The following is a 21302-nucleotide window of genomic DNA, read 5'->3' on the forward strand; positions in this document are numbered from 1 at the left end:
CATGTGTTGGAAAGTAAGAAGTGATTGAGAAAAATTCTTCTCTGACCTCCACATGTACACTGTGGCGTGTGCATCTACACGACACCACACACACACACACACACACACACACACACACACACACACACACACACACAATAAACGTATAAAAAGGTCTTTGACAGCAGGACTTCAGTCACACAGTGGAACAGATCAAAAGGGCTCCCCTGCTGATGGAGACTTTGCCTTTACTGCTCAGCCTCCTACTCAACCTTATCTGAGGATTACAAATCAAGGGATTAAACACATTCCAAGGCCACTGACTCAACATCTTACAAATCCGGGTTAGGACTGTTCAAGTGCTACCTAGGTCAGCTGGATTTTTTATTTTCCCTCTGTCAATTGAGGCCACTTTGGTGACAGGACTTCCTGGAGGACACTAGTAACTAGTGGTGACTTAAGGAGATTTTTACATAAACAGAAGTTACACATGTAGGAAAGGTGAGAATAAATATGATCCCCAAAAAGGGTGGGGATGTTCTGACTTGCTGGGGGCCCTGTATGTGTGTAAGACACCTCTCTTCCTCTTGCATGCCAATCAGCAGGCATGACCTCGGGTTCCTGATGCAGCAGTACACACAGGCCACCCACACCGGGGAGCACTTGGAGGTCCACACTGGGTCTGGTTCTTTCCCTCCGTTTCCAGGTTCAGGGAGTGGAACTAATTTTCATTTGCATTTCATGCTGGGCTCAAAGTTTCTTTGGGCTCTTTCCGGGCTTTGTGCTTCTCTCCCTTTTCCTCTGTGTCCTATCTCAGTTAGCAGAGGAGTGCTTCCCCGCGGACCCAAAGGGGACTGGCAAGGGTAGATGAGCAACAGGAGAACCAGCTGTACCGGGGTCGATGGGGAGGTTTCTAGTTTCCACTCTATCAGGGCTTGGAACATGACTCTGGATAAACGATTTGTTTTCTGTAGGCTTCAGAGAAGCCTGTGAAAGCTCTCCAATCACTAGAAAGTGACCTCCAACACTGGTGTTCGTCATCATTAACCTTGAAAATGGGCAAATTCCTCTGCATTCCAAAACCTGCTGTGAGGCTTTAGAACCAGAACCATGTTCTCCCCCCCCCTGCCGCCCACCCCCCCCAAACTCTTCCATTTCTGTGGTGCTGGGGATAGAAACCAGGGTCTATGCTTGCTGGCCAAGCCCCACCCACCCAGTCCCATCTTCTATTCAGCATTTGTCGAGGCCCTACTACACGGAAAGTCATTAGTTGAAAGAACGAAAATCAGAGTGGGGAAAAACAACTACTAAACATCCCTCAGAGAGGCCAACTGCTTGGGTACAGCTGAGTTACAGAGGCAGTGACAGGTGTTCTTAGAGACTCCAGACTCAGAAGGTGCTTCCTTTTATTGTTTGAGACAGTGTCTATACAGCCTAGGCTGGCCTGCAACTCGCTATACATCCCAGATTAACTCTGAACTCACATTTCTCCTGAGTCAGCCTCCTAAGTGCTAGGATCATAGGCATGTACCACCATGTTCAGCTTCAGTTAAAATGTCATCTCACATCAGAACTTCTAAACAGCTTCCCTGGAACCCAGTGGGGCCTCTGTGGCCTGGTCTTTGGGTAGGGACTTACCTGGCATTCAAGTATTACCTGCCCAGCCACTTTCCCACAAGTGACACAAAACAACTCACTGTACCCTCCTCACCATGCATAGGGGAAATAATGCTCTCCTACTCTGTAGGACCAGCCCAGCAAAGCACCCTGGGAACAGATGCTACCCTCTATTTCTGGGGAGACTAGGAGATTATTTTTCTGTTTTGGAGGTTATTTCTTGTCAAGTCTAAGCTTGGATTTTCATCTGAGGCCTGGTGGCAGTTCCCAAACAAGAACAAACATGATTAAGAAGCAGTTTCCCTCAGGGAGGTTAAAAAAGACCAATTAGGTTCACAAAGGGGTTGGCCTGTGCCTTTCCTGGCAATAGGCAGAAGCTGAGAATGTCTTGCTGGGTTCTGTGGGAAGGTTCCTGGTTTCTGCTCTGTGTCAGCCAACTAAATCCCTCTGCTGGGCAACAGCAGCAGCAGCAGCAGCAGCAGAGAGCACTGGGAGCTGAGAACAGAGATCCACGGGCTCCCTTTGAAATCTTCTAGCGGATTTCACAAATGCTAGGGAGGTCAGAAGGAGACTGAGTGCTCCGGCCACTGACAGCCTAGAAAGGACTATGTGACGCTGCTCGAGGGACCAGTGGTGGCTCAGAACACATGGAAGGGATGACCTGAGGACCACAATGTACTTACCCAGCTACAGGCATGGTGGAACCCCCCTAGGGAATTACAAGACCCCTGTGGAGATCTCAGAGCCACCTCCTTGGATACCAGCAGTGGTGCTGGCCTCACAGTCTTTCCTTTTTGACTAAGCACTCCCGGTTGGCCCCAGCTCTACGGAACAGCATCTCTGCCCTGTACCTGCAGGTCTTTGTCGTGGCCCTGCCTTTCTAGGATCAGCACCCGGTCCTGCAGCTCCTCCACGGTCCCTTGAAGCAGGTCGTTCTCCTCTAAGGTGGCGCTGAGCCGATGCTCTAGCTCCCGCTTCCGATCCGACAGCATCTTGATCTGAAAAGAGGGAGAGCCACAGGATGGTGTGGATGGAGTTCTATCTGGGTGAGCGTAGGAGGAGGGACTGGCCCCAGATATGAAGGTATGTGTCTCTGGGTACTGTGCCCAGAGACATGACTTGGAGAACAGAGCTGTGTAATCCTGGGCTGAAGGGAAAGTCCCTCCCCTTCAGAAAGGTGCCTGGGAAGGGGTAGGAGTTAGCCCAGGGGAAGCCAGCATGTGGGCTGCCAGGCAGAGGAAGGCTAGCTAGTGCTCTGTAAATTCCAGAGATAAGTCAGAGAAGGCCCCACCCTGCCTGCCCTCAGCCCTACTCGGGCAGAGCAGGATCTGATATGCCTACTCCAGGAAGTTCCCTAAGAGCTGCTGTGTTTCGCCAGCAGACTCACTGCTTCCCTCTTCCTACTGCTGATTCCCCTGGGGTCAGCGTCCCAGCTCAGACCCAGAGCCCTGGCTAACAAGAAGCCAGCAGGGTATAGAAGGTGGAGTGTCTATATCAGCCCAGGCCCTGGAAAAGAATGAGACAACGGCCTCATGGGTAATTTGAACAAGTAATCTGTAAAGAGAAGAGAGATCTCCCTTCTGGAAAAGGCTCATTTTTTTTGCACATTGAAGTCAATGTCAAGACACATGCATTTCTCTGTAAGGTCTGTCTGCTCTCTTCAGTGGCAGGGAGAAAGCCAAGGAAAGAGATGCCCAGTCTTCTCTGGTTTCCATGTTTGCAAGGAGGAAGCTCAATCACTGCTCCTCAAGGCTAGAAATGCCTTACCCAGGACACTCCCAGGTCCAGGGGCTCCAGAAAACTTTTCCAAATAGAACTGGCTGTAGGGGAGGGAAGGACTCCAGAAGTCCTAAGATCCTTCCCGACCCTGCTCCTCCCATCTATGAGGTCCCTGTCACACTTATGTCTCATCCACCTGCATGCTTGGAAATACTTTCCTGGCATGGTCAAGGTGTTCCCCTTCTCTGTGGTCTAGTCTGGAGAATGCCTTAAGGCTCTTCCTTGAGTAAGCTCTGGGGACCGAGCTCAGCACTTTTCTAGGGGAGAATTAAGTAAGTGTTTAACTGTTCTAGGTCCCTGGGCTCTCCCTTTCCCTCTGCCTCTTGGCTGCCCCCCACTCTGCATTAGAGTTTTGCTCAGGGCACAAATCCTTCCTGGCCATCCATCCATCAGATAGGATGCTGTCCTGGGGAAGCGGGGTATATGGCCTTTGTCCAGAGAGGTCGGGTGTCTGTCCAAACAAAGACAGACTGTCTCTCGAGTGTGCACCTGGGTAGGAGACCAAAAGAGGCAAGCCTTGGTGAATGGCCCGCTGTTCCTCTCACTGAAGCAGACTTACCCACGCAAAGGGAGTTTTCACTCTAGTTCATTTTTACTTAAGTGCCCTCTGACCTTTCAATTCTCCTTCCCATGGATCATCTTTGTTTCCCAGGTTTCCAGTAAAGTAATGAGGTAACATGATTCGGATACGTAACTGGCCCTCAAGAAACACTTCACGGTTTCATGAAGTTCCTTATTTAAAATGAAAGATTTCACAGCTTAGCCTTTCAATCAGCGGTGCCACTAGATGAAGGCAGGGTTTTGGTATTAGGCTGCCAACTTCCTCACCCAACCCCTACATACCCTAAAACTTGTGAGCAAATCTGGTGGTAAACGTTCCTGGGAAACTTGTTCCTGGGGGGCCAGAGGAAGTGAAGAGGTGGAGCAAAGAGGAAGGCAGGCAACTTGAAGGAGTGGGCGCCTGGCAGGGGCGGTAGAATGGCAAGTCATGCACACAGATGGTCACAGACAGGCATGCCAAAACCCCACTGGAGCGATCTCTACTTACTTCAAGAACCTGCTGCTCAACAGCGGTGGGGAATTCCAAGGGAAAGGAGGAAAGAAGGGGATTGGAGGCAGAAAAGAGAAGACATTGACAGACTTTAGGAAAAACATCCTTAGGTCCCTTACGATGCAGGGAAGCTTTCTCTGGATCGGTCACAATGGCTGATCCCTTAACCACAGAGGGGGGTGGGGTGGGCTCCTTCTGTCAGGCTCTTCATTGTTTCTCAAAGTCTCATTAGCCAAGGGGATGAAGGTCCTGAGAGTGGGATGGATGGGAATCTGCCCCGGGAAGAGCCCCTTCTGCGGGATGACTCCTGCTGTCTGCAGCACCCATGCTGCCTGCAGTACAGTCCCCAAGCACTACGTTCTTCTTCCTCTGCTCTAGCCAGGGGCACAGCCCCTTGCTGCCACAATCTGGCCTCGCATATGCTACACCACCTACACCACCACCACGCTTCAGGTATCATACTCAGTACCCTCATTACTGACTCCTCAACAGCACCTGCTGTTATCCTCTGCTATAAAATGCAAGCTTCTGTTCTATTCTGTGGGGCTTTTCGGTGAGTTAATGAGACTGCTTTGTGTGATGCTGAAACATGGTGCTGTACTGAGCTAGATTAAGAGGAAAGACGGGGACAATGTCCTTCCCCAGTTTGTGTGTGGGGCTAGCAAGGCTGTTTCTTGTCAAGATTATTCATGATTTCAACTCCCTCGGCTGTAACTTTCAACCTCTTTATTTTTCTAGACAACAGGCTACCCACAGGAGCCAGGACAAGTGTTCTCCACTTAAGTTATCACAGAAATGTCTCTTAGATGCTCCAGTACTTTTTATAGAGAGCAGGGGTTTATTCCCAAGCTCAGAGACTCTTTTTCTAAAGACTCAGTGCACAGCTTCAAGTGTGGCCACACTGGAGCCTCACCTCGGCCTGAAGGCTTTCCAGCCGGATGATGTGCTGGTTGGTGGATGAATTTTTCTCCGAAAGTCTTCTCTGAGTGCATGGACCTGCATGGAGAGCTGTCTCTCAACTTCGGATGCCTGTAAGAGAGAAGGTGTTTTTCAGAGTGGGTCAAAGGGAGTACGCAAAGCAAGTGTGCTGTGATTCTCAAGCGCCTCTGCACATCTGTTCCACAGGACTTTTGGATGAGTTTTGGTTTCCACTTTCATCATAAAGGACTGCCTAGGTCTGAGGCTACTTTACTGACCAGAGAAAACAGGTCCAGGAAAAAGTAGGTCCTCAAATGCTAGTTAACATCAGTATCATTGTGCACATAGAAGATCAGCAAATATCTAGAAAGTCTCGGCCGGACAGTGGTGGCACACGCCTTTGATCCCAGCACTCAGGAGGCAGAGGCAGGCGGATCTCTGTGAGTTCGAGGCCAGCCTGGACTACAGAACAAGATCCAGGACAGGCATCAAAAGCACACAGAAGAACCATGTCTTGAACCCCTACCCTACAAAATCAAATAAATAAGTAAATGAATAAATAAAAGAAAAGGAGTCTCGATATTTCACAACAATAAGATGGCTGTGCTACCTTCTGCAGTAGGGTTTTTTTTTGCTGTGAGGCAAGTCTCACTATATAAGCCAGCTGGGTTAAATCTGCCTCAGTTCCCAAGTGCTAGGATTATAGGTATGGGCTACCACGCCCAGTCACTTTAGGAATTCCTTTATTTCTCTCTTCCATGTCCTCAGCTCTGGTTAAAGACATTATTTATCTTGGTCTCTTTTTATATCACTTCTCTTTAACATGAATGCTATTTAGAATTCTCTGTCATGTATGTTATGGTTTTGGATAGTCTTACCATTCGTAATTCTCTGGGTACTGCTTGGGGCTGAAGTCCTCTTCCCTACCCTATTTGTTTGTTTTCTAGTATTACAAAAGGTCGTCTGAAACAAAGTCTACTTGGTTGTGCATAAACTCCAGTCCTCTTGTGAGGGCCTGATGCTACCCACGAGAGCACAACATGCTGCCCTGTGGAGAGGAGAGCTACAAGGCAAAGCAAGACCACCTCTGGGATCTTTCTGGAGCTGAGGAGGACTTATGGTTTCTTGGGAGAGATCACTATACCCTGAAATGGTTAAGAATTCTTTTCAGAGAACATGCTATGGTGGTACCATTGAGATGTCTAGCTAGCTGTTCAGTGAGGCACTCTCCATAATGGGTCTGTCATCAACAGTTCATCTTCAAGAAGTATGTAATCAGTTGTTTATCTTTGTTATTGTTTTTAGTTCCACAAATTCAACATATATTGCCTCACTATAGAGAGCTACATATTAATCTTAACCTATTTCTTTTTAATGATTTTATTACTGTTTTACATACCGACTGCAGTTTCCCCTCCCCCTTCTCCTCCCAGCCCTGCCCCCCACTCCACCCACTCCTCTGTTTCTATTTAGAAAGGGGCAGGCCTCCCATGGATATCCACCAAACATGGCATATCAAGTTGCCGAGAGACTAGGCCCCTCCCCCTCATATTAAGGCTGGACAAGGGAGCCCAGTATAAGGAACAGGGTCCCAAAAGACAGCCCCTTCTCTCATTGTTAGGAGTTCCACAAGAAGTCCAAGCTATGCAACTGTAATATATACACAGAGGACCTAGGTGAGTCCCATGTAGGCTAGCTGGTTGTCAGTTCAGTCTCTGTGAGCCTCTAGGAGCCCAGGTGAGTTGATTCTGTGGGTTTCCTTGATCTCTCTGGCTCCTACAATCCTTTCTCCCCACTTCCTGCAGGATTCCCTGAGCTCCGCCCAGTGTTTGGCCATGGGTCTCTTCATCTGTTTCCATCAGTTGCTGGATGAAGCCTGATAACAATTGTGATAGACACCAATCTATGAATATAGCAAAATAGAGTTAGGCATCATTGAATTTTCTTTTTTCTGCCAGCTGTGTTTGCTTCTGTCCTAGGTCTCTGGGCTATCCAGCCTCTGGGTCCTGGTGCTCCAGATAGTGTCAGGGGTGGGTTCCCTCTTGTAGCATGGGACTCAGGCTGGACCAGTCATTGGCTGGTCACTCCCCCCAATTTCTGCACTACCTTTACCCTAGCACATCTTCTAGGGAGGACAAATTGTAGGTCAAAGGTTATATGACTGGGTTGGGATCCCAATCCCTCCACTGGAAGTCTTGCCTGGTTACAGGAGATGGCCAGTTCAGGCTCCATATCATATCCGTTATTGCTAGGAGTCTTAGCTAGGGACAACCCTTGTAGACTCCTGTGAGTTTCTACCTCACCCCCAAATGCCCTTTTCCTGTTGTCTCTTCCAGTACTCTCCCCCTCCATCCCCCCTACCTGATCCCTCCTGTACCCTGTATCCCCACCCACCCCTGTTAACTCACCAATTTATTCTATTTTCCCTTCTCAGGGAGATCCAAGTGTGTGTGTTCCCCCCCCCCCCCCCCCCCCCCCCCCCCCGCCCTTGAGCCCTCCATGTTACTTAGCTTCTCTGGGTCTGTGGATTGTAGCATGACTGTCCTTTACTTTACAGCTAATATGCACTTGTAAGTGAGTACATACAATGTTTGTCTTTCTGGATCTGGGTTACCTCACTCAGGATGATTTTTTTTTTCTAGTTCCATCCATTTACTTACAAATTTCAAGATCTCATTGTTTTTAACAGCTGAGTAATACTCCACTGTGTAAATGTACCACATTTTCTTTATCCATTATTCGGTTGAGGGACATCTAGGTTGTTTCCAGTTCCTGGCTATTACAAATAAAGCTGCCATGAACATGGTTAAGCAGGTATCCTTGTGGTAGGATGGTGCATTCTTTGGGTATATGCCCAAGAGTGGGTATAGCTGGGTCTTGAGGTAGATCAACTCACAATTTTCTGAGGAACCACCATATTGATTTCCAAAGTGGCTGTACAAGTTGGCACTCCCACCATAGTAGAGGAGTGTTCCCCTTGCTCCACATCTTCACCAGCATGAGCCTTCACTTGTGTTTTTGATTTTAGCCATTCAGTCAGGTGTAAGATGGAATCTCAGGGTTGTTTTGATTTGCACTTTCCTGATAGCTAAGGGTGTAGAACATTTCTTTGAGTATTTCTTGGCTATTTGTGATTCCTCTGCTGAGAATTCCCTGTTTAGATCTGTACCACATTTTTAATTGGATTATTTGGTTTTTGTGATTCCTAATTTCTTGAGTTCTTTATAGATTTTGGAAATTAGTTCTCTGTCGGATGTAGGTTTGGTAGTGTAGCATGAATCTTAAATGGTCTTACTCATAAGATCAAACCTGAGGCCAGGTATTGGGGTGAACACTGGAAGATCAGAGAGAGAGAACAAGCCACAGCTACCTCACCTCGCCAGTTCCTCGGCTGGTCCTGTCTCCTCAGACTGGAAAACTCTGTGTCCTCATCTGGAATGAATCTCAGCTGAACTGCTGCTCATAAGCCTGAAAGTTTAACCAGCCAAATGCTTAACCAGCCAAATGCTTCTAGTTTCTGGTTCTCATGCCTTATATACCTTTCTGCTTTCTGCCTCACTCCCTGGGATTAAAGGCTCGTTTTCTGGGATTAAAGGCGTGAGTCACCATGCTTGGCTGTATCCTTGAACACATGGATTTCTGCCTCTGGAATGCCAGGATTAAAGGTGTGAGTGCCACCATTTTCTAGCCTTTGTATCTAGTGGCTGTTCTGTCTCTGACCCCAGATAAGCTTATTAGGGGTGCACAATATTTTGGGGAACATAATACCACCACATTCTTTTCCCAGTCAGTGAACTGCTGTTTTTTGTCTTACTGATGTCATCCATAACCTTACAGTAGCTTTTCAGTTTCATGAGGTCCCATTTATTGTCTATCTTAGTGTCTGTGCTATTGGTGTTCTGCTCAGGAAATTGTCTCCTGCGTCAATGTGTTCAAGGGATTTCCCACCATTTCTTCTATCGAGTTCAGTGGGTCTGGTTTTATGTTGAGGTCTTTGATCCACGTGGTATGCATGTGGAGGTCAGAGGACAGCCTGTAGGAGTCAGTGCTCTCCTCACCATGTAGGTTTCCAGGGAAGAAACTTAGTTTGTAAGGCTTAGTGGCAAGTACCTTAACCTGCTGAACAATCTAGCCTCCCTATTTTCATCTTTTTCAGAGACAGAATCTAGTTCAACCCTTGGAACTGAGTAAAACAATGAACATTAGCAATCTCTGCACATACATAATAGCCTACTGTGTGCGCACACACAAATACGCCTCTCTAGTGTTCCAAACGTTCTGATAAAGTATCCAGAAGTAGCACAAAAGCCTTGGCTGAGTGAGCTGTAACATCCCTGAGCCAGGTAACAGCAGGTTCTCTAAAGAGAACCACTCTGGCTCCAAGACAACAGAAGGTAACATGGAGAAAGTAAAAAGTGAACAGCCAGGATCCACTTTTCTTTCCTTCCGTACCATGTCCATAACTTAAATGAGTCATTTAATCTGTGTTTCTTTTCTAAATTATAAACATATTCAACTGGGCATGGTGATGCATGCCTGTGATCCCAGCACTCAAGGGGCTGAAACAGGAGAATTACAGTTTGAAGCCAGACTGGACTACATGGTGAGAACTTGTCTCAAAAAAAAAAAAAAAAAGTGAAACCCAAATTATGAATATATTTTTCTTTTATCTGTATCACAAAAAGGGCAGTTCTGAAGGGACATCTATTCCCTATCTCTAATTCAGGACACCAAGCAGTAGGAATAGACCCTTCCAAAGATCAGCTGTCTTTTTATTTATTTAGTTTTGTTTTATATTTTTAGACAGGGCTTGCTATGTGTTCCTAGCTGGTATGAAACTAACTATGTAGACCAGACTGGCCTCAAACTAGGAGAAATACACCCACCTCTGCCTTCTGAGTACTGGGACTAAAGATGTTTGCCACCACAACCTGCTGACCACCTTTTAAACAAAACAAAACAAACAAACAAAAAACCCCAGGTACTCAGAACACCATGTATGTTATAGGACCTTGTCATACATTGTGGTGCTTTGAATGAAAATGGCCTTCATAGGTTCATATATTTGAATGTTCAGTCCCCAGTTGTTGGAACTGTTTGGGAAGGATTATGAGGTGTGGCCTCATTGGGGGAGATGTGTCATCAGGGGTAGGGTTCAAGAGTCCTCACCAGGCCCAGATCTTCTCTCTCTGCCTTGTGCATGTGGATCAGACATAAGCTCTCAGCTACTTCTTCAGTGCCCTGTCTGTCTGTCTGTCTGCCTGCTTGCCTGCCACCATGCTCCCTGCCATGAACTCTAACACTCTGGAACTGTGAGCCCCAAATTAAATGCTTTCTTTTATGAGTTGTCTTGTGTTCTTTAAGATCAGAACTTTCACCACTCTTAAAATATTAGATATACTAGACAAAGTAACAAGACGAGAAAAACAATATGCATCAAATAGGAAAAGAGGTCAATTTATTAATGTTTTATATACAGATTTTTTTAAAAATAATTTATTTTTGTTTTATGTGCATTGGTGTTTTGCCTGCATGTATGTCTGTGTGAGGGTCCCCTGGAACTGGAGTTACAGACAGTTGTAAGCTGCCATGTGGGTGCTGGGAATTGAACCCGGGTCCTCTGGAAGAGCAGTCAGTAAGAGCAGTCAGTGCTCTTAACTGCTGAGCCATCTCTCCAGCCCCTATATACAGAAAAACCTAAAGACTTCACCAAAATACTGTTGGAACTATTAAATTCAGTAAAATTGTAGGATACAAAATCAATATGCAAAAATTAACAGTTTTTAATATAACACTAATGAGATTGCTGAGAAAGAAATTAAGAAAACAACCCCACTCACAACAGAATGAAACAAAATACCAAGAATAAACTTAAGGAACCAAGTAAATGATCTCTAAAATGAAAATTACAAAATACTGATAGAAGAAACTAAAGAGGATACACATGTGTGCGTGTACACACACACACACACACACACACACACACACACACACGAGAAAAGACATCCCATGTTCATGGGTGTGTTGGAAGAGTATTGTTAAGATGTCTACAGTACTCAAAAGTGATCTACAGATTCAATGTAATGCCAATAAAATAATAAAATACCATGGCATTTTTCATAGATAGAAAAAAGAAAACAAAACCATGAGGCTGGAGAGATGACTCAGCAGTTAAGAGCACTGGGTGATCTTCCAGAGACCTATGTTCAATTCCCAGCACCCACATTTGCAACTTCAATTCCAGGGGATCCGGCACCTTTACAGAAATATATACAGACAAAACACTAATGCACATAAAATAAAAATAAATACATCTTTAAAAAAAGAAAAAAACACTCCTTAAATTTGTATTGCACCACAAAAGATTTACAGAAATAGCAATCCCAGGGGGGCAGATTACAAAGCTGGAGATAATATACACAATGGAGTACTACTCAGCAGAGAAAAACAATGACAGCATGAAATTTGCAGGCAAATGGATGGAACTAGAAAATATCATCCTGAGTGAGGTAACCCAGACTCAGAAGGACAAACATGAGCCTTTCTCCAGTAACTGATGAAAGTAGAAGCAGAGATCCACAGCCAAACATCAGGCCGAGTTCCGGGAGTCCAGTTGAAGAGAAAGAAGAGGGATTCTATGAGCAAGTGCATCAGGATCATGATGGGGAAACATACAGAGACAACCAAACCAAACTAGTGGGAACTCTTGAACTTTAGATCAACAGCTGTGGAGTCTCCATGGGACTGGACTAGGCCCTCTGCATAAGTAAGACAGTTGTGTAGCTTGATCTACTTAAGGGGCCCCTGGCAGTACGATCAGAATCCATCCCTGGTGCATGAACACGCTTTTTGGAGCCCACTACCTATGATGGGACACCTTGCACAGCCTTGAGGCAGGGGGAGGGGCTTTGACCTACCTCTACTGAATGTACCAGGCTCTGCTGACTCCCCATGGGAGGCCTTACCTTCTTGTAGGAGGGACTGGGGGTGGGTGGGTTGGGGGGGGAGGCTGGAGGGGCAGGAGGAGGGAAGAGGGGTATCTTTGATTGGTATGTAAAATGAATAAAAAAATTTTCTTAATTAAAAAAAAAAGACCTTTAAAGGTTAAACAAAAAACAGAAGGCATGGTACTAGCTTAAAAGTCATATGGGCCAAAGAGAAAAGAATACAGAACCCAGGTTTTTAACAAAGACAAAAACAATGTACACTGGAGAAAAGAGCTAGAAAACTGGACAGCTGTATACAGAACATAGAAACTAGATCCTTATTTCCCATACATAAAAAGTCAACTCAAACTGACCAGAGGTTTAAATGTAAAATTTCAGAGCTGAAATTCAAGTTCTTAGTCTGCAAAGATTTTTAAAAATATGATCTTTGAAGCACAGGCAATAAAAGCAAAAAATAAAAGATGGGATCATATCAACCAAACCAAAGCTTTCATACATCAAAGGCAACAATCAAGAGTGGAGAGACAATATACAGAATGGAAGAAATTTCTGCAAACTACTCATCTGAGAAGAGATTAAATTTCTAGAATAGATAAGGAACGCCAACAAGTCAGCATAAACAGTCTGATTTTAAAAATGGCAAATAATACAATTCTCAACAGAGGGCACAGAAATGTCAAATAAACATATGAAAAAAATGGTCACATCACTAGTTATACTAGGTACATGAAAGTCAAAACCATGAGGTAATCACACCACTTTGTTTGTTATCAGAAAACACAAAAAATAGTATCCCACATGGACCCTACCATCTCCATACACACAGGCCCAGTTCCTGACCTGAACTGGCTTTGCCTGGTGAACCCCTCTTCCCCACACCCATCCACTGCTGCTGCTACTTCCACCTCCCAAGGTCTAGCTCCAGCCCACAGTTTGCCTGGCTCAGGTCTAATCAAGCAGCTCACATAGCAGCTTTACCTGGCCTAGTTCCAGTCACAGAGCTCCTGCACTGGCCTAATCCAAGGCAGTCTAGTATCAGAGACACACCAAAGGAAGAGGTCCACATGCCCAGGTCATAGCACAAAAATAAAAACAATGCAAAAGGCCAAGACAGCATGCTTCCTATCACACTCACTAGTCCTGCAAAAATATTCTCAAATGAGAACCACCCAGATGAACCCAGAATATAGAAATGAAAATAATCATAAACTTATGGAAGAATTCAGGGAGTTTAAAGAGACAGGAACACCTCACTGGACCTCAAGAAGATAACAATAAATACCTGAGTGATGTCCAAGAAAATCCAAATATACAGCTGAATGAAATGATGAAGACAATTCAGGATTTGAAAACGGAGTTCAGTAAAGAGAGAGAAATACTGAGAACTCAAAGTGAAATGAAATATTAGCCCCACTATATAACTCAGTGGGAAGCAGAATGGATCAAGTAGAAGATAGAATACTGGGATTTGAAGACAGACTAGAGGAATTAGCCCACACAAGCAGAGAATAGGAAAAAATTTAAAGGAACATGAAAGAACTGTGGGATATCACGAAAAGACCAAATCTTAGGCATATATGGAGGAGAAGAATCCTAGGTTAATGGCATGGACCAGATCTTCAACAAGATCATGGAAGAAAATGTCCCCAAGCTAAGGAAAAACACATCCATACAGATACACGAAGCACATGAAAGACCAAACAGACAAGGCTAGAAAAGAAACTCCACACATCATAGTTCAACCACTCAACATACAGAACAGAGTACTGAAACTACAAGTCATACACAAAGGAAACCCCATCAGAATAATGCCCGATTTCTAAATGGAAGCTTTAAAAGCCACAAGAGCCTGCTGCTTTAGATTCGAAAAGACCGCCTGCCAACTCAGACTAGTACCCAGCACTATGTACCATAGTCAGAGGAGAAGGAAAAACTTTCCATGATCCAAACAGGCTAAAAGAACTCAAACCAACAGACCAACACTAATAGGATCCTGGAAGCAGTATTTCAAACTGAAGAGAGGAAGCACCACCAAGAGACTGCGGAAAGAAAAAAAAATGAAGCTATAATTATTGAAACATAGAAAGTACAACTCAGAACACACACACACACACACACACACACACACACACACACACACACACACCCCCCAAAACAAACGACTGCAATCAATGCTTTTCAATAAAAACTTTAAATATTAATAGCATCAATCCTCTAGTCCAAAGGCACAGAATGGCTGAGTGGATTGAGCCATCTTTCTACTGTCTACAAGAAACTGAGCTTTAAAGATCGGCACTACTACAAAGTGAGAAGGATGGAAAAAGTACTCCCATCAAATGGGGTAAGGAAGCAGCGGGCATCGAGAGCCTACTGTCTGACACACAGGCCTCAGCTCTTCCTGCCTCCATGCCTCCCGCCACTCTGCTATCATGGATTCTAAGACTCTGGAGCCATAAGCCCAATCAAATGCTTTCTTTTGTAAGTTATCTTGACCATTGGGTTTTATCACACCAATACGAAGCAACTAATACAACGTTACAATGAAATGCGGTGTGCCCAATTTCATAAAAAGTAAGCTACTGGAATTAAAGACACAGATTAACATCAATCCCATTAAGAGTAGGTGATTTTAATATCCACTTTCTCCAAAAGATAGGTCATCTGGACAAAAAATAAACAGAAAAGCATCAGAATTAAATGACATTATACATCAGGTATCCACAGAGTATTCCACCCAATCACCAAAGAACATAACTCGACTTAGCATCCCTAGGAAGCTTCTCTGAAGTAATACAAATCTTCAAGCTGGATGGCTGGGTGTGGTGGTGCACAGCTTTACTCCCAGCACTTGGGAGGCAGAGGCAGGCGGATCTCTGTGAGTTTGAGTACAGCCTGGTCTACAAACTGAGTTCCAGAACAGCCTGGGCTATGTAGAGGGACTCTGTCTCAAAAATATCTGACCACAACGCAATAAAATATAAAATAGACAGGAAAAAAACCTTCTAATAAGTGCACAAACTTGTGGAGATTAAACAACTCATTACGGAAGAAAGCAAGAAAGGAAATATCCTTGAACGAAACAGAGATGCAAACAAAACACAACCAAACCTCCGGGGTACATTAAAGGCAGTCCTGCGAGGATAGTGGAGCTCTACATGCCTATATTAAGAAATTAGAAAGAGCCAAATAAATGACTTAATGATACAACTCCAGCATTTAGAAAAACAAAGCAAACCAAAATCCAATGGATAGCAAGAAATAATAAAAATCAGAGCAGAAATTAATCAAACAAAAACTGCAAACAATACAAAGAATCAACGAATTTGAGAAGATAAACAAGACTGATGGACCATTGGCTCAACTAACCAAGACAAAGAAAGGGATGACCCAAAACAAAAGAACAGAAATATTAAAACAGACACCAAGAAATTCAGATTTTAAGGAAGTATTTTTAAAGCATGTACTCCAAAGCTGGGCATGGTAGCACACACCTTTAATCCCAGCACTAGAGAGGCAGGTTGATCTCTGAGTTTGAGGCCAGCCTGATCTCCAGAGACTTCCAGACCAGTCAGGGATACATAATGAGACTCTGTCTCAAAAACAAAAACAAAACATGTATTCCATTAAGTTGGAAAATCTAAAAGAAATGGATTAATTTCTAGATTCATTTAAACAATTAAAGTTAAACCAGGAGGAGAACAGCAATCTAAATAGATCCGTAATAGAAAGTCAAACAAGTCCAGGCTGAGATGCATCCACAGCAGACTTCTACCAGACTTTCCGAGATCTACAGCCAATCCTCAAAAGTATGCAAACAGAAGGAGCACCCCCAGACTCCTTCTATGGAGCCAGCAGTGAACTAATACCAAAGTGAGGTAAAAATACAAGCAGGGAAAAGAGATACAGACCAATATCCCCAGTGAACATACATTAGAAAATGTAGTCACACACACACACACACACACACACACACACACACACACACACACACACGAAGGACTTCAAGTCAAAAACCACATTATCAATAGAGGAATCCTCACAAAGACATATATGCAAGAAAAACACCAGTGCACATAAATTATACATAATTAAAATATATAAAAACCACAAGATGTTTGGCACAGATTAAGCATGTAGTATATGACAGCTATTATTATTAAGTAAAAACGTGAAATAAAATACTGGTATTTCCTATAAGGAACATATGTAATTTGAAAAAGTTGAAACCTTGGAGAGGATCTGGTTTAAGCCACTAATCTGCAGGTGTGGATCTGTGGCATGGTGAAAAAGATGGACCTATTAGGAGATGATGTGAGCGTATGAAGGCCAGGACAGTCTTGGCTCTCATTTTGGGTTCTTTCTTTATTTTTTTTTTTTTGTCAAAACAAATAGCCATAGTCCAGAAGATTTTCAGGACTGCTATGAATTCATGCTCTAGAGTCCAACGCCACTAGCCTGTGAATTCACATGAGTTCACAGAGAAGGCCTGATGTAGTTGATGCATATTGTGGTCCTGTTTAGAAGCAGCATGTGTAAAAGCCACTCTGACATTTAGAAAGTGAACACCCTCTAGAGAGAGGAGACTGGTCTAATTTTGTTTGATTTGAGCTAACTTTAGAATGAGAGCACAGTAGCAGTTCTGTTATGACCATCCTTTGAATCTCCATCACTAACATAACCTCTCAGCACCAGAGACCAGCAAGTGCAGCAGTACAAGCGTTCACTGGGGAAGAAGAAAGGACAAATGCTGACCCGCTCTCATTCCTGAAAGGCTATTCAGTGTCAGACCTCTAACGCTAGTTTCTAAAAACAAAAAAAATGGAATCTGGAGAGAAGGGGCTGGAGAGCTGGTTCGGAGCACTTGTGGCTCTAGCAGACAACTGATGTTCAGGGCCCAGCACCACTTGGTGGCTTACAACCATCTGTATCTCCATTTCCAGGGGACCTGATGCCTTCTTCTGACCTCCGAGGGCACCAGGCATGTATGTGGTGCACTACATACACACAGGCAGAACATTCACACACATAAAATAAGTAAATCTTTTTTTAAAAAGTTAGAAAAGCTTTTTAAGTGTTCTGAGGATTTACATAATAAATGACACAATCCTCTGTTAATCTGATGGTCTGGCCTTCACTTAATTCCAACATGGATGGAACACTTACTATGCTTTTGCGGCAGATAGAGATAAATTACAGCTGAGTTTTCGTGGGGATAGCATATTCCAAACTCTATCTTAAAAGAATATGACTTTTCTTCAAGTTACTGTACTGTGTAACTTCAGAAAATCTGCTAACTCTGTGCCTGATCAGAGGCTGAAAAAGTACCTCATTAAGGTTGTGCGAATCAAGTAAATTAATGTTAGATGCTGCAGTTGCTGTTATTGTTTTAATCTTCATCTTTATAAAATGCAGACAAGTCTAACAGCTTACATGGAAACAAGGGCAGATCTTACAGAGTCTGAAGAAGAGCCTAAGGCAATGTGGCAAAGGGCCTTATGGAAGAGAGAATTACAGCCTTAACTGCGGCAATGCTGCGGAGATTCTAGGCTGGCTCTTCATCTACCAGCCCTGGTACCATCAGAATAGAGTAGCCCCAAAACGTCAGGGGGGCAACGGAAGGAGCAGTCCCCAGACTACAACCTCGTGCCTCAAGGGTGAAACTATACTGGACATTCTGGATCATGAACTGTCGATGCTTTCAGAAGAAAACTGGATGCAGACGCCCGTGACGCCTCACAAACAGGAAGGCTGGGGAGGGTGAACACCACAGGACATGTACGGAGCACACTCCATTAGGGCAGCAACAGGGACAGGCTGGGGCACACACAGGAGGTCCTTACTGGAAGACAAAGGATGCCACAGGGACACAGGCTGTGCCAAGAAAATGATGGTCGGGTCTAATATTAAAAAGGAAAATACGAGTATTTAAATTTAAATTCTCCTGCAGTCACATGGCTTACCAGGGGACCTAACCAGACCTAAACAAATGGCTAGGAAGTAAAAATGTTCTTGGTATTTTTTTAACCAACAGTATAAATGCAGGAACTATGTCTCAGTTAATCTTTGCTTCTCTAGTAAAAACAGGTTATTTGTGCGAGATAAAATTTCAACACTTTAAACGAGTCAGTCCAGCCATGACTGTAGCAAACAGAAACAGGATTAATCTAAGCCCCAGAAATGCCCCTGCAGCAAGGTCCTACAGCAGTATTCCCGGGTATTAATGAGCTAATTCCCTCTGACTCAAATGGCCTGTCACTGGCACAGGGTAGTATTTCTCCTTCTAGGTCAGCAGCGTGGCTCAACCAGACCTTCCTCAGGCTTTGACGTAAACTACCCATGACTAATCCATGGATCTTCGGATGTGTTTCGCCCTGTACCCTCATACTGCTTCTGCATGCGGGAACTTTTAATACTCAGAACCCACAATTCTTTCCCTGTGCCCTCTAAGGAAATCTCTAAATGAAATCCTTTCTTTTACAAGGACAGAAGATCGAAGTTCAATTTGGGGGAGGGGAAGAAGACCCTGGGAAAAGAACAGGACTCCCCCCCATTTTGCGCCAGGATCCTGCTATTCTGTTTAAGCTTGCCTCATTTAAATACTCATATTTTCCTTTATCCTGTAGCTCAGTTGTCCTCCTGCCTCAGTCTCCTGAGTAGCTGGGACAACACGCATCAGCCACTGTCCAGCCTGAAATCTTTGTTTTGGAAGCTGTCATTAAATGAGCAGTGGGGTGTGCAAACAGGCTGTAAATTCAGACTTCGTTCATACCGGAAGTATAGGTCATGTTCTGTTAGTCTCAGCTGAATGCAACAAACTGAACCTGAGTAAATGGAAGATTACAAATTTTGTGAGGTATCGCCGGGCGGTGGTGGCGCACGCCTTTAATCCCAGCACTCGGGAGGCAGAGCCAGGCAGATGGATCTCTGTGAGTTCGAGGCCAGCCTGGTCTCCAAAGCAAGTTCCAGGAAAGGCGCAAAGCTACACAGAGAAACCCTGTCTCGAAAAAAACCAAAAAAAAAAAAAAAAAAAAAAAAAAACAAATTTTGTGAGGTATTTTCCATGTCTAAGCAGTGCTCTATTTAACATTTGTTATTTCGTCTTATCTAACTAAGAATGCTATGGAAGAAGTAGAGCTCACCCTGTTTTATAGATTCTAAAGCCCAAGCTAATGCTACACAGGACCCTGACTAGGGGAAGGACTGTCCTCATGCTGACCTCTGGTCAGACTGATGATAAGAACAAACATCAGATAGTTGGGTCTTCCCAAATGACTGGAGAGAGTTTTTGTAACTTCTCTAGCCTCACCTGTCCCTTGAAGGCAGGTTCCTCTATCCAGACTGCCTACCTAACACAGCTGCTTGACCACCTTCAGCATGTTTAAAACCTAAACTCCTGATTCTGGGGCTTGCCCCCAGACATGCTGCTCCTCCAGCTTCCTTCTTCACATAAGGTCACTTCATTCTTTCACGTTTTAGACTGGTTCCACACAGAAATTATTCTTGTTCCCCACTTCTCATATCCAAACCACTTACCAATCCTGTGAATTTAATCTCTGACGTTAAAGAAGGACAAGATGGTATTTATAATGTTGTTAGAACAGTGCCTGGAATGTAAGGGCCCTGTGAGTATTTACTGAGTAAAATAAGAACGTAACATCCTATACTTCTTCCCTGCCCCACTCTCACATCCTGGCTCCAGCCAGCACTGTCTGGACTACTGGCTACAGCACCTGACTGGTCTCCCCGATTGTACCCTCACCTTCAGACCGCTTGCTTATTCTCCTTGTCATAGAACACCTTTCAATATTCAAGTCAGGTCATGCCATTGCTTCAAGACATCTAGAAGCTTTGGTTTCAGGATAAATACAACACACTCCTTGTAATATTTCGTTTTTATTTGTGTGTGCGCGCTCAGGGCCTAGAAGGCAGCATTGGATCCCAGGAGCTGGAGTTATGTAAGTAGTTGTGAGCTGGTTGATGTGGGTGCTGTGAACTGAACTGTAATCCTCTGGAAGAGTAATAAGCACTCTTGACCTGTGAGCCCTTTCCAGGCCTTTATAATATTGTCTGACTGCTTTCCCACTCCACAGTCATCTTTTTAAAAAAATTATTACCTTTTTATTTATCTCTATGTGTGCACATATGCTCTGTGCACATATGGATGTCAGAGAACTCTATGGAGGGAGTCAGTTTTCTCCTTTCACCATGGGGGTCCTGGGGAGAAGCTCAGGTCATCAAGCTTAGTAGCAACCATCCTCACCTGCTGAGCTACCTCAATGCCTTCCCACCCCCACTAATCTCGGATCTACTTTTATGTGATACATTCTCTCTGTTGCTGTCCTCAGCTCTCTGGTCTTTCTACCAAGAACCCTACATCTGCCACCATCCTGCCTGGAATACTCTTCCTCTAATATTGACAAAACACATTCCTCACTTAGGACTCTCCTGAAATTCTGTCTTAACAGCAAGGCTTCCTGTGTTTGCTATCATGGTTTGAATGTGTCCCCTCTCCCAATTCATATGTAGGAAAATTAATCCCCAAATTCATGTTGATGAAATTTACAAGAAGGGTCTTTGAAAAGTAAATAGGATTAGATCAGATCATGAGGGTGGGGCCCCTAAAATGGGATTAGTGGCTTTATGAAGAGAAAGAGACCTTATTTTCCCATGTGTATTTCTGGCCTCTTTATCAAAAATCAGGTGTCCATAAGTGTAAGGGTTTATGTCTGTCTTCAATTCAATTCCATTGATTAACGTGTCTGTTATTGTGCCAATATCATGAGGTTTTCACTACTATGGCTCTGTAGTACAACTTGAAATCAGGGATGGTGATACCTCTAGCAGTTCTTGTATTGTTCAGGATTGTTTTAGCCATCCTGGCCTTTTTGATTTTCCATATGAAGTTGAGTATTGTCCTTTCAATGTCTGTAGAGAATTGTATTGGAATTTTGATGGGGATTGCACTGAATCTGTAGATTACTTTAGGTAGGATGGTAGTAACATTTTTACTG

The 21302-nt window shown here is 44.2% G+C and overlaps 1 protein-coding gene across 1 annotated transcript in view; it reads right to left on the reverse strand.

Moving 5' to 3' along the window:
• Positions 1-21302, reverse strand: part of Bicdl1 (BICD family like cargo adaptor 1) — a 98132-nt gene that overhangs the window by 19252 nt on the left and 57578 nt on the right. The window contains 3 exon segments of the mRNA XM_052755141.1: positions 2448-2594; positions 5340-5398; positions 5401-5455. Coding sequence (XP_052611101.1) covers positions 2448-2594; positions 5340-5398; positions 5401-5455 — 261 coding nt within the window.

Source organism: Peromyscus californicus, unplaced genomic scaffold (genome assembly GCF_007827085.1).
Source record: "Peromyscus californicus insignis strain IS unplaced genomic scaffold, ASM782708v3 Scaffold_2__1_contigs__length_46816999, whole genome shotgun sequence".
NCBI classification, from domain to species: domain Eukaryota; kingdom Metazoa; phylum Chordata; class Mammalia; order Rodentia; family Cricetidae; genus Peromyscus; species Peromyscus californicus.